The 13,865-nt window shown below is 50.6% G+C and overlaps 1 protein-coding gene across 6 annotated transcripts in view; it reads left to right on the top strand.

The window, feature by feature from the left end:
• The first annotated feature begins 5,928 nt into the window (after positions 1–5,928).
• Positions 5,929–13,865, top strand: part of AMZ2 (archaelysin family metallopeptidase 2) — a 31,640-nt gene continuing 23,703 nt past the window's right edge. The window contains exons 1-4 of one of the 6 annotated variants that reach the window (XM_078848444.1): positions 5,934–6,180; positions 8,649–8,931; positions 10,253–10,426; positions 12,414–12,545. In XM_078848444.1, coding sequence (XP_078704570.1) covers positions 8,649–8,931; positions 10,253–10,426; positions 12,414–12,545 — 589 coding nt within the window. In that variant the 5' untranslated portion in view covers positions 5,934–6,180. Of the gene's footprint in view, positions 6,260–8,648; positions 8,932–10,252; positions 10,427–12,413; positions 12,546–13,865 lie in introns of all 6 variants that reach the window. The other 5 variants (XM_073311689.2, XM_078848443.1, XM_073311691.2 and 2 more) reach the window with 5 other exon arrangements.

Raw genomic sequence — 13,865 nt, 5'->3', positions numbered from 1 at the left:
GCCGTGGATCCAGATTTACTAAAAGTGAGGCCATAAACTCATTCTTTCTTTAAAGAGTAGTTGTTGGCAGTGCTGTTTCTGAGCCATTCATCTGGCTCTGCACTGTGTCACAAGAGCCTTTTTAAAATCCCCCAGCCATCATCAGCCTTGAAGTTCATCAGCCTAGGGATCTGCATGCAGAACTCCCATCATCTAGCCCTAAAATAATACGCCACTCACTGGCACCATGGTGCCACAACAGGTTAAGAGAGTTCATAGAATCATAGAATATCAGGGTTGGAAGGGACCTCAGGAGGTCATCTAGTCCAACCCCCTGCTCAAAGCAGGACCAATCCCCAATTAAATCATCCCAGCCAGGGCTTTGTCAAGCCTGACCTTAAAAACTTCTAAGGAAGGAGATTCTACCACCTCCCTAGGTAACGCATTCCAGTGTTTCACCATCCTCCTAGTGAGTTCTGGTATCCTATAGTGGCTTTGCAAGAAATGTAAAGGCTCCCTGGATACAATCAAATGACTCCAAACAACTCAAATACAGCTGCTGGGATTGAACGGAGCTAGTTTGCAGAAGTTTACCAAACTGGTCGTACTTTTAAAAGAGAATGCTTTCTCATGCTCCAGAATTTAAGCTTTCATTTATAAAAAGTCTGTAGCCCCTGTGTTTGCAAAGAAAATCTTTGCATTTTGAAGCAAGTACAAACTGGTGGAAGGACATCTGTCTGAGACTGCAGGCAGCCTAAAGCAGCACTTCAGCAATGTGTTGGCTCTGTAGCTTAATGACAATAAAAAAATATTTGTTTTAACTATTGCACTGCTGATCAAAATAGGCAAGAAAGACGAGAGATGATCATATTATTTTGAGAAACTATAGTCTACTGTGGGTAATGTCTCATTTTATTGCCTCCAGTGGGAGCATGCCACTATTTTTCTTCCATCCCTGCCCCCTCAGGGCACTCCTATGGAGGTTTATAACAACCAGAAAAGAGAAGTCCAGGGCCAGAATTAGATCCCTACAGAAATGGTACAGAAAGCAGCATAACATAAAACTGTGTTCTTTGGATGTCATTGCACAGTAGGCCATCCACCCCTGTCTGTGGCCCAAGTCCAGGCAACTGCCCTGAGGTCGGTCAAAAGCCGAGGGGGTCCTTATGGTTCTTGATGCAGAACAAGGCCAGGTTTAAGCATTGCTCAGGCTGGAACTGGGAGCATTGCTGGCAACTCTTCCAGTCTTATGACACGTCTTACGATATTGGGGTGTATTTCTTTAAAGCCCCAGCTGCTAGCAGCAAGAGATTGCACACGAAGCTCTGCTCGCTTTCTTTTTCAAGTAACTTTCTAACCCTCATGGCTGCTGAGACAAGCTCGAGAACATGGAGCGAGTGTGATTTCCAGGCTTGGAGACCAGAAGGCAAAGCAGCAGCACCTGGAATTCATTAACAATCATGAGATTTCAGAGTAACAGCCGTGTTAGTCTGTATTCGCAAAAAGAAAAGGAGGACTTGTGGCACCTTAGAGACTAACCAATTTATTTGAGCATGAGCTTTTGTGAGCTAATCGGATGCATACTGTGGAAAGTTTCCACAGTATGCATCCGATGAAGTGAGCTGTAGCTCACAAAAGCTCATGCTCAAATAAATTGGTTAGTCTCTAAGGTGCCACAAGTCCTCCTTTTCTAATCATGAGATTGTTATGAAAAAATTCATTTGTTTACAGTGTTGTCACTGGGTTGGCCCCAGGATACTAGAGAGACAAGGTGGGGGAGGCGATATCTTTGACTGAACCAACTTCTATTAGGGAAAGAGGCGAGCTTTGGAGCCACCCAGGGCTCGTCTTCAGGGTCCGAGGGGGATGCTTGGAAAGTGTGTGTGGGGTTCTGGGGTGTTATGGGGTGGAGGTGAGGGGATGCTGGGAGGGGTGAGAGGGTGTCATGGGGAGGATGCACAACACTATGGGGGTCAGGAGGATGTGGGGGGGCGCTATGGGAATGCGGGGAGGATGCTGGGGGGGTGGGAGTGTTATGGGGGAGGGGTGTGGCACTGTGGGGGTCAGGGGGATGTGGGGACCCCTATGTGAATGCAGGGGGTGTGAGGGGATGCTGGGGGTGTGAGGGGGTGTTATGGGGAGGGCGCGTGGCACTGTGGGGGTCAAGGGGATGTAGGAATGCCTATGTGAATGCGGGGTGTGTGTGTGGGGATGCGGGGTGTGTGTGAGGGGGTGTTATGGGGGAGGGGTGTGGCACTGTCGGGACCCCTATGTGAATGTGGGGGGGTGTTATGGGGAAGGGGGTGTGGCACTGTGGGGGTCATGGAGATGTGGGGGCCCCTATTTGAATGCAGGGGGGATGAGGGGATTCTGGGGGGTGGGGGTGTTATACGGGAGGGGGCGTGGCACTATGGTGGTCAGGGAGATGTGGGGGTCCCTATGTGAATGTGGGGGGGTGTTATGGAGGAGGGGGTGTCGCACTTTGGGGGGGTCAGGGAGATGTGGGGGCCCCTATGTGAATGTGGGAGGGATGAGGGGATGCTGGGGAGGTGGGGGTGTTATGGGGGAGGGGGCGTAGCACCGTGGGGGTCAGGGAGATGTGGGGGCCCCATGGGGATGCAGGGGGAGCTGCTGGGGGGGTAGGGGTGTTATGGGGAGGGGGCGTGGCACTGTGGGGGTCAGGGAGATGTGGGGGCCCCATGGGGATGCGGGGGGGGGATGAGGGGATGCTGGGAGGGTGGGGTGTTATGGGGGAGGGGGCGTGGCACTATGGGGGTCAGGGAGATGTGGGGGCCCCTATGTGAATGCGGGGGGGATGAGGGGATGCTGGGGGTATAATGGGGGAGGGGGCGTGGCACTGTGGGGGTCAGGGAGATGCAGGGGCCCCATGGAGATGGAGGGGGGGATGAGGGGATGCTGGGGAGGTGGGGGTGTTATGGGGGAGGGGGCGTGGCACCGTGGGGGTCAGGGAGATATGGGGGCCCCATGGAGATGCAGGGGGAGCTGCTGGGGGGGTAGCGGTGTTATGGGGAGGGGGCGTGGCACTATGGGGGTCAGGGAGATGTGGGGGCCCCTATGTGAATGCGGGGGGGATGAGGGGATGCTGGGAGTATAATGGGGGAGGGGGCGTGGCACTGTGGGGGTCAGGGAGATGCAGGGGCCCCATGGAGATGGAGGGGGAGATGAGGGGATGCTGGGGAGGTGGGGGTGTTATGGGGGAGGGGGCGTGGCACCGTGGGGGTCAGGGAGATGTGGGGGCCCCATGGGGATGCAGGGGGAGCTGCTGGGGGGGTAGGGGTGTTATGGGGAGGGGGCGTGGCACTGTGGGGGTCAGGGAGATGTGGGGGCCCCATGGGGATGCGGGGGGGATGAGGGGATGCTGGGAGGGTGGGGTGTTATGGGGGAGGGGGCGTGGCACTATGGCGGTCAGGGAGATGTGGGGGCCCCTATGTGAATGTGGGGGGGATGAGGGGATATAATGGGGGAGGGGTCGTGGCACTGTGGGGGTCAGGGAGATGCAGGGGCCCCATGGAGATGGAGGGGGGGGGATGAGGGGATGCTGGGGAGGTGGGGGTGTTATGGGGGAGGGGGCATGGCACTGTGGGGGTCAGGGAGATGTGAGGGCCCCATGGGGATAAGGGGGGTGGGGGTATTATGGGGAGGGGGCGTGGCACTGTGGGGGTCAGGGAGATGTGAGGGCCCCATGGGGATAAGGGGGGTGGGGGTGTTATGGGGGAGGGGGCGTGGCACTGTGGGGGTCAGGGAGATGTGAGGGCCCCATGGGGATGCGGGGGGGATGAGGGGATGCTGGGGGGTGGGAGTATTATGGGGAGGGGGCGTGGCACTGTGGGGTCAGGGAGATGTGAGGGCCCCATGGGGATAAGGGGGGTGGGGGTGTTATGGGGGAGGGGGCGTGGCACTGTGGGGTCAGGGAGATGTGAGGGCCCCATGGGGATAAGGGGGGTGGGGGTGTTATGGGGAGGGGGCGTGGCACTGTGGGGTCAGGGAGATGTGAGGGCCCCATGGGGATAAGGGGGGTGGGGGTGTTATGGGGAGGGGGCGTGGCACTGTGGGGTCAGGGAGATGTGAGGGCCCCATGGGGATAAGGGGGGTGGGGGTGTTATGGGGAGGGGGCGTGGCACTGTGGGGTCAGGGAGATGTGAGGGCCCCATGGGGATAAGGGGGGTGGGGGTGTTATGGGGGAGGGGGCGTGGCACTGTGGGGGTCAGGGAGATGTGAGGGCCCCATGGGGATAAGGGGGGTGGGGGTATTATGGGGAGGGGGCGTGGCACTGTGGGGGTCAGGGAGATGTGAGGGCCCCATGGGGATAAGGGGGGTGGGGGTATTATGGGGAGGGGGCGTGGCACTGTGGGGTCAGGGAGATGTGAGGGCCCCATGGGGATAAGGGGGGTGGGGGTATTATGGGGAGGGGGCGTGGCACTGTGGGGTCAGGGAGATGTGAGGGCCCCATGGGGATAAGGGGGGTGGGGGTATTATGGGGAGGGGGCGTGGCACTGTGGGGTCAGGGAGATGTGAGGGCCCCATGGGGATAAGGGGGGTGGGGGTATTATGGGGAGGGGGCGTGGCACTGTGGGGTCAGGGAGATGTGAGGGCCCCATGGGGATAAGGGGGGTGGGAGTATTATGGGGAGGGGCGTGGCACTGTGGGGTCAGGGAGATGTGAGGGCCCCATGGGGATAAGGGGGGTGGGGGTGTTATGGGGGAGGGGGCGTGGCACTGTGGGGTCAGGGAGATGTGAGGGCCCCATGGGGATAAGGGGGGTGGGGGTGTTATGGGGAGGGGGCGTGGCACTGTGGGGTCAGGGAGATGTGAGGGCCCCATGGGGATAAGGGGGGTGGGGGTATTATGGGGAGGGGGCGTGGCACTGTGGGGTCAGGGAGATGTGAGGGCCCCATGGGGATAAGGGGGGTGGGGGTATTATGGGGAGGGGGCGTGGCACTGTGGGGTCAGGGAGATGTGAGGGCCCCATGGGGATAAGGGGGGTGGGGGTATTATGGGGAGCGGGCGTGGCACTGTGGGGTCAGGGAGATGTGAGGGCCCCATGGGGATGCGGGGGGGATGAGGGGATGCTGGGGGGTGGGGGTATTATGGGGAGGGGGCGTGGCACTGTGGGGTCAGGGAGATGTGAGGGCCCCATGGGGATAAGGGGGGTGGGGGTATTATGGGGAGGGGGCGTGGCACTGTGGGGTCAGGGAGATGTGAGGGCCCCATGGGGATAAGGGGGGTGGGGGTATTATGGGGAGCGGGCGTGGCACTGTGGGGTCAGGGAGATGTGAGGGCCCCATGGGGATGCGGGGGGGATGAGGGGATGCTGGGGGGTGGGGGTATTATGGGGAGGGGGCGTGGCACTGTGGGGTCAGGGAGATGTGAGGGCCCCATGGGGATAAGGGGGGTGGGGGTATTATGGGGAGGGGGCGTGGCACTGTGGGGGTCAGGGAGATGTGAGGGCCCCATGGGGATAAGGGGGGTGGGGGTGTTATGGGGGAGGGGGCGTGGCACTGTGGGGTCAGGGAGATGTGAGGGCCCCATGGGGATAAGGGGGGTGGGGGTATTATGGGGAGGGGGCGTGGCACTGTGGGGGTCAGGGAGATGTGAGGGCCCCATGGGGATAAGGGGGGTGGGGGTGTTATGGGGGAGGGGGCGTGGCACTGTGGGGTCAGGGAGATGTGAGGGCCCCATGGGGATAAGGGGGGTGGGGGTGTTATGGGGGAGGGGGCGTGGCACTGTGGGGGTCAGGGAGATGTGAGGGCCCCATGGGGATAAGGGGGGTGGGGGTATTATGGGGAGGGGGCGTGGCACTGTGGGGTCAGGGAGATGTGAGGGCCCCATGGGGATAAGGGGGGTGGGGGTGTTATGGGGGAGGGGGCGTGGCACTGTGGGGTCAGGGAGATGTGAGGGCCCCATGGGGATAAGGGGGGTGGGGGTGTTATGGGGGAGGGGGCGTGGCACTGTGGGGGTCAGGGAGATGTGAGGGCCCCATAGGGATCCGCGGGGGGGGCAGCTCCGAAGAAGAGCTCCGGCCGCTCTCCCCCGGCAGCCGCTCTGACCGCCCCCGACTTCTGACGCGTTAGGGGCCTGACTGGCGGCGCGCCGGCCGGCTGGGGCGGGGCGGGAACCGCCCTCCCGACTGCGGCGTCGCTGGGAGAGCGGGCAGGGCCGCACCCCGCCTCCGGGCGCTAGGGTAGGAGGGTAAGGCCGCGACCAGGCCCGGCAGCTGGGCGGGGCGGTGTGGGGCCGGGCCGGGCCGGGCCGGGGGTGAGGTGAGTGGGACCTGCAGAATGCTGGGAGGGGGTGTTGGGAGGGTTGTGGGGGGCAGGGGGTACAGGGAGGGTTGTGGGGGGCAGGGGGTGCTCTGTGGGGCGGGGGGTGTTGGGAGGGTTGTGGGGGTGCTGTGCGGGGCAGGAGGTGTTGGGAGGGTTGTGGGGGGCGCTGTGGGGGGCAGGGGGTGCTCTGTGGGGCGGGGGGTGTTGGGAGGGTTGTGGGGGGCGCTGTGGGGGGCAGGGGGTACAGAGAGGGTTGTGGGGGGCAGGGGGTGCTCTGTGGGGCGGGGGGTATTGGGAGGGTTGTGGGGGGTTCTGTGGGGGGGCGGGGGGTGTTGGGAGGGTTGTGGGGGGCGCTGTGGGGGGCAGGGGGTACAGAGAGGGTTGTGGGGGGCAGGGGGGTGCTCTGTGGGGCGGGGGGTGTTGGGAGGGTTGTGGGGGGTTCTGTGGGGGCGTTGGGAAGGTTCTGGCGCAGGGGGTGCTGTGGAGGTAAGGGAATGCTGGGAGGGGAGCGAGGGGGATGCTGGCAGTGTTGTGGGGTGCTGTGGGGGCCGGTGGGATGCTGGGAGAGGTGTGGGAGCCATGCTGTGGGGGCAAGGGGCAATCCTGGGAGGGGTGTGTGGTTGGGGGATGCTGGGAGGGTGTGGGGGCCACTGTGCGGGGCGAGGGGTTGCCAACCTTGGTTGGACATATTCCTGGAGGTTTCATTAGATGACCTAACCTTTAATTCCTGGAGATTCCAGCAAAAAGAACAGGAGTAATTGGGGCACCTTAATGACAGGTTTCAGAGTAACAGAGTACTCTGTTACAGAGTAACAGCCGTGTTAGTCTGTATTCCCAAAAAGAAAAGGAGTACTTGGGGCACCTTAGAGACTAACCAATTTATTTGAGCATGAGCTTTTGTGAGCTACAGCTCACTTCATCGGATGCATCAAGTGAGCTGTAGCTCACGAAAGCTTATGCTCAAATAAATTTGTTAGTCTCTAAGGTGCCCCAAGTCCTCCTTTTCTTTTTGCAGATACAGACTAACACAGCTGCTACTTTGAAACCTGGAGATTCCAGGACAATCCCAGAGGGTTGGCAACCCTAACTAGGGGGGATGCTGGGACGGGTGTGGGAGGAGTGCTGGGACTGATGTGTGGGACATGTAATGTGAGTTATGCACAATGTGTGGCTGTGGTGGAATGTAATGGGATCTGTGTGGGGAAGTAATTGGGGTTGCTGTGGGGTGTGTGGTTATGGGATTAGGGATATGTGTTTGGGGGTGTGAGGTGGATTCTGCACTAACCCCATGCACCCTGGCGTGTGTAGGGATAAGGGGTTGAATTTCAGTGTCCCCCTTTGAGGTCTGAACAACACAGATAAAAAAGTTGTCCCCCTTCTCTGCATCTGTTACTTTTCTTTTTCTCATTTAAAAAACGGCAATGAGTACAATCAAAAGTGTGTTTAAATAAAATACACATATATGTCTATATTGTGTTCTACTCTTAATTTTTGAGTCTACTTTATATTTCCTAATGCACCTTGCAGTGCAGGCACAATTGTTATCAAAGCCATCTTAATACTTTGCAGTCAAGCATTCAGACCCAGAGTCCCCTAATCACAGATGAAGATACAAGAGATGAGATAGCAAGATACTATCCTAAGTGGTGGATGATTAACAGAAGTGTCCTTGGGGGCGGGGAAATTGGCATCCATTTGTATTATACTGATAAGTGCTTCACCCACAGCATAATGATGAATTGGTTGTGGGGGTTTTTGTCACAATGCTTTTCGTTCAGCCAGTCATTGATAGCATTGCCTAAACTTACAGAAGAAACAGCTTCCTGGTCTTGATTCTCCTACATCAGCGTAAACCTATTGAAGTCAGCTGAGGGAGTTACATTGTTTTTTACATTGGAGCAAGTGAGATCAGAATCAGTTCTAAAGATCTTGTTGCAGTGAGAGCCACTAGACTGATCTAAAAAGAAAAGGAGGACTTGTATAGTAGCAAGAGGGATTTTTTAAAGCAGAGAATGAAGTGAGGGAATGACATAATACATAGAACTAGACTGGGAGTTGTGAGTTCGCAGCAAAACTTTCCCATGCTGGTCCCGTCCTGCTCCCCTCCAAAAAGCAGAAGCTGCTTGTGTGTATGGGGGCTGGGTATGGAAATGGTAGGGAAAAGAGGAAGCTAAATGGCCTGTGCCTGAACAATCCTGGCTGGTTAGCTAGCAGCAGGCTGCGGAAAACAGCTTGTTAGCTTACCAGCTCCTCAGAAAAGGAATGAGAGGCTGGGGGTCATCAGGTGGTGGTCAAGGAAGGAAGGAGGCTCTTTATAATACATGCTAGGTATGAAACCTGGATTTTATAAATGCTTTTGGTCTTTTCTCTCTTTCCCTTTGGTCAGATGAAGATAATTAAACATTCTGAGCAGGTCCTGAAGACAGCATTGATCTCCAAGAACACGCAACTTGTGAAGCTGTATGAGAATCTTGAGTCAAGTGAGAAGTGTTTGCTGAATGAAGCATTTCAGCCAAACAGTGTTCTCTTCAGACCCATCACTCTGCATTCGGAGTCAGACTGGATCTCCTCACACCCTGAGCCCACCCAGGACTTTGAACAGTTTTATAACGATCCTTGCAGAAGCAGACTGACATCTCAGAAAAATGCCATTTATGTACAGCCCATTGGTAATGTCTAACTGTGATCGCAGAACCAAACCATCTGTCTTTAATATGCCTGTCCCATTAAATTTGAACTAATTAGGTTATATGTTCCAATTTTCAAATAAAAAGACTTCATAATAGATCTCAGACAAAGTGGTCTAGTGGTTAGAGCAGTCAGGACGCCTGGGTTTTATTCCTGATTCAGACATTCAGCTATGGTGTTATGGAAAGATCCTGCAAGCACTTATGGATGAGCTTAACTTTACTTATCCAAGTAGTCCTATTAGAGTCCATGGAACTGCTCATGTGAGTAGAGGTTAAAGTTATCCATAATTACTTGTAGGATTAGGTCCTTCTGTGCCTCAGTTTACCCATATTTAAAATGGTGAATACTTAATTAAGCATTACTGGAGTATTGTGAAGCTTAATCAGTATTTACAATGTGCTTTGATTCCTTTGGATGAAAGGTGCTATAGAAATGCAAATTACTGTTAATATGTTTTTTCTGTAGTGCGGTGCACAGAGATGTTTTTGAGGATCACAGTAAATAATATAGATTGATTTTAAGTCTATTTCCTGGTAGCTTTCACAGTTTTTGATTAACTTGTGTAGAAAATTGTGTTTTAAGAAAAACAGGAACAGTCATAATCTTGGGAAAAGAAACCCATTGAAGGTAAAAACAAACCAACAAACAAATACAGTATGCTAAACCTCAGTCCTTCAGTTTCCCTACTCCATCCATATTTGATCAGCTGTTTATGGGAGTTGCCATTACTCTTGAAGCTGAAATTTTAATTACAGTTATGAGTAATGGATTCACTATTGCAGTCTACAGCACTGACGTCAGTTTCTGTGTTGCCTCTTGTGGGTAGCATTGTACTGTTTGGCTGTTATTAATATCATGTATCACAGCACTTGACAGTGATAAACAATGCCCTTATTTAAAAAACAAACAAACCTCCCACTTCATTACTGTACAATAATTGTCCCGAACATTGCTTTATCATTGTTATGAGATATAGTATCTTGGAGTATTGCAGTAGAATAACTTTGTCACTTTGTTTTTGGGCTAAGGGAATAGAAGTTAATAAAATAAAGAGAGGCATTCTTGGATTTGCATGGAAATGGTGAAAGGTTACAATTGTGTTTGTGCCGTGTTCTATAATAATAATGCTTATATTTTCTTTTGATACTTGGGCTAAATGTGATGTTCATTAACAGACCTGAAATAAGAGGGAATATTAAAGTTATCATTCTTTTGGGGGATTTTTAAAAAATATGAGTTGATTGAATGAACTGCCATACCAGGTTTATAACCTGATGTTATTTTGGACTGCTTATATAGGTTCGTTTGGGGACACTAAAGTTAGTACGGAGGATTATATGAAATGGTTGAAGGATTATTGTGAAGCCTTTTACTATGGCCTATCTGTAAAAATCCTGGAGCCGATTCCTGTTTCACACACAGGTTGTGGTTTTCGAGTGAATGAGTACACATGCAATCTACAGATTCATGCAGGTATGTAGGGAGGAGAAGAACAGCATCAAGTTTGGAATCGCCTCATTGCTAAAAGATTGGAATAATAAAGAAATGAACACTGAGTTTCTTGAAACTCTAAGCCAGGGGTGTTGTGAGGATAAATACATTAAAGATTGTGTGGTGTTCAGCTACTACAGTGGGGGATTGTATCAGTGCTATAGGCAGACAGAGAGAAGGATGGATAACTTCAGATTCTTTGTTAGCAGCTCACCAGAATCTCCAGTCATGTGACTTACAGTGTAGTGGAGAAGTGTGGTTTAGTTCTTTGAGCATAAGTCTAGGACTCAGTAAAGCGAGATCCTAATCTCAGCTCTGGTTTCAGACCTGATTCTGCAACCTTTATTCATGTGAGAAGTTCCGTTGCTATCAGTGGGATTATTCGTTCAAATAAGGGCATCCGAATCAGGCCTCAAAAAAGCAGCTGAGTCATTCTGCTATATCGATATAACACATGCCTGGTAGCGCATTCAGGCTTGATCACTTAGTTCCCTAACTAACCAAATGGTCAGCTAGCCAAGTAGTTTTGTCTTGAACAATAGTTATTTAAAACTAACACAAATGTATTGTATGAGTCTAAAGATCAAATAGATGTCCAGCTAGTTTAGGCTGAGCTACATTTTCTTTGGATATTGCTATGAAATCACTCGATGATTACTTATTCTGTTCATTCCTTCTGAAGCACCTGGCATTGGCCACTGTCGGAAGACAGGATACTGGGCTAGACAGACCTTTGATCTGACCAGTAGGGCCGATCTTACGTTTCTAACACTATCTTTTTTTACCCTTAGAATGTCGGTCATGGTAGTGATTTTTGTGATGTGACTACTAGAAACTTTGCTGAGACCACCAACTGTCCCTCTGACTTTTAGGACTTTTAACCTGCAATAGATTCAAGCATCTACCTTTATTAAGCAGCCTGACCACTCTTGTAAAACAATAATTCACTGCACTGAATAGAAAAATATTATCTACCCTAAGGGCTTGTCTAGGCTTATTGCTTTGCCAAAGCTCATTATGGAAAGTTCAGTGCCCTTTAGCAGGGTCCACATGGCAACTTAGTGGACAGCAAGCTAGGGCTAGTCTATACTCGCAAAGCCAGTGTCTTGTTCACTGGCAAAGTTCAGTGCTCGTGGGAGCTCTCCCAGCGCTCTAAAAAAACCACCTTCACAAAGGGTGTAGCTACCAGGGCTGGGAGTGTGGCTACTAGCGCTGGTGCACTGTCTACATTGGTGCTTTTTTTGCACCCCTGAGCAAGAAAGTTACAGCACTGTAAATTGCGAGTGTAAACAAGCCTCTAGTGTGCTGTAGCTTTCTGTGCACTAATACAGTGTGTTGACAAGCCCCAATTTATCCTGAGACCAATCCTGCAAGCAGAACTTCCAATGGAAATTGGTGTATGGAGGGTTTAGAGGGTCTGACCTCATGTTAGCAGCATTAGTGGCTCCAGATTGGTAATGTGGCTGGACACCTACGTCGCATAATCCAGTGGCTCTTAAGCTTTTTGGACTACTGTATCTCTTTCAGGAGTCTGATTTGTCTTGTGTACCCCCAAGTTACATCTCACTTAAAAACTACTTGCTTACAAAATCAGACCTAAAAATTCAAAAGTGGCACAGCACACTATTACTGAAAAATTGCTTACTTTCTTATTTTTTCCATATAGTTATAAAATAAATCAATCGGAATATAAATATTGTACTTACATTTCAGTGTATAGTATATAGAGCAGTACAAATAAGTCATTGTCAATATGAAATTTTAGTTTGTACTGACTTCACTACTGCATTTTATGTAGCCTGTTGTAAAACTAGGCAAATATCTAGATGGGTTGATGTATCCCCTGCAACACCTCTGAGTACCTCCCTGGTTGAGAACCACTGGTGTAATCTTCTGACTGCTTTCACAGCTTTCTTCTGTGGTGACTCATGCTTCTGTTGAAGGGAGTTGTTTTCTGTTGTTTATGCAGGGGACCTCTTGAAATACCTAAAGAAGAAAAAGCCAAAAGAAGATGCTTTCTGTATTGTTGGGATAACAATGATAGATCTTTATCCAAGGGAGTCCTGGAATTTTGTCTTTGGACAAGCCTCTTTGACAGAAGGTATTCAATTTTATGTCAGGAGTATATCAGTGGAGAAAACTAAAATGACTCCAAAATGCTAGGAATCAATTTACTATGAAAATAAATCAAATTAAAATGTGCATAAAATATGATAAATATGGGATAAATATGAATTGAATTGATGTATAATTTATGGGTATATAATTTTAAAAATAGTATGTGATATTGTTCAAACTCATACAGTTCAAAATCACTACATTCAAAAGACAGTCAAAAAGTAAGAAACATTTTTGATCCACTGTTAAAAGAAAAATCCCTAAAACTTTGTTCATAACTTTAAATATGTTTCCCTTTCTATACTGAATTTCGTTGGATAAGTTCGCAGCCCTAAAGGGGATTTTTTGGTTGACACAGTTGGGTTGGTGTTGGTTTCTGTTTGTTTGTTTTTAGAGAGTTACAGAAGTACCAAAGAAATTGAATTTACATATTCAAGATGTCATTTTTCATACTCTGGAAACAGTGCATTTTTCTTTTTCAAATAAAATCTTATGCAAATAAAGAAGGCTTTGCTGCCCAAAGAACTGAAACCTAGCTCAGAACATGTCAATGTCTGTCCAAATCACCTATATTTTTTTTTTATTTCTTACTGCCACACGCAGAGGGTGGGCTGAAAAAGAACAGCCAAAAATAGTGAGTTGCTGCTACAAAGACTCAGGACCTTCTGTGACACTAAGACCCCTTGGCAACGGTCCTCTGTTCTTTGCAGACAACTCTCACCTCAAACTCAGTACACCAAACATGTTGTACAGGATATTTATCCATAAAGAGAAACATGTAAGGTATCTATAGAAGACTCATAACTAGTCAAGATTCATGATCATTGTGAGATGTATGTATGGGATGGATATATATATATAAAATGAGAGAGAATGCTTTATGACTTGCAGTAAAAATTAGTCACTGGGGTAATGCCTATTCTAGGATGAGGGAGTTGTCACCCCTTGCTGTTTAGCTGAGGATGCAATGCAAGGCTGAGTTTAGCTTTGTGCAATAGTAAGACTTTGAATGGGAAACCATCAGAGGCAACTGCAAACAATCGAAACCACTTGAAGGTAAAAAAAGGGACTTTACAACAAGACAGGGGTTTGCCCTGCCTCTGAATAGAAACAAAAGTTTGGTTTCAGTATAACAGGAGGAAAAACCCTCTAGATCCATTCACTAAGGAAGTTCTTAGGAAGTGAGCCATAGCTCATGAAAGCTTATGCTCAAATAAATTTGTTAGTCTCTAAGGTGCCACAAGTACTCCTTTTCTTTTTGCGAATACAGACTAACACGGCTGCTACTCTGAAACTTGTGGAA

The sequence above is a fragment of the Lepidochelys kempii genome, chromosome 14, assembly GCF_965140285.1.
Source record: "Lepidochelys kempii isolate rLepKem1 chromosome 14, rLepKem1.hap1, whole genome shotgun sequence".
Classification (NCBI taxonomy): Eukaryota; Metazoa; Chordata; order Testudines; family Cheloniidae; genus Lepidochelys; species Lepidochelys kempii.
Note: the sequence above shows the minus strand (reverse complement) of the source record. Positions and strands in the feature narration are given on the sequence as shown.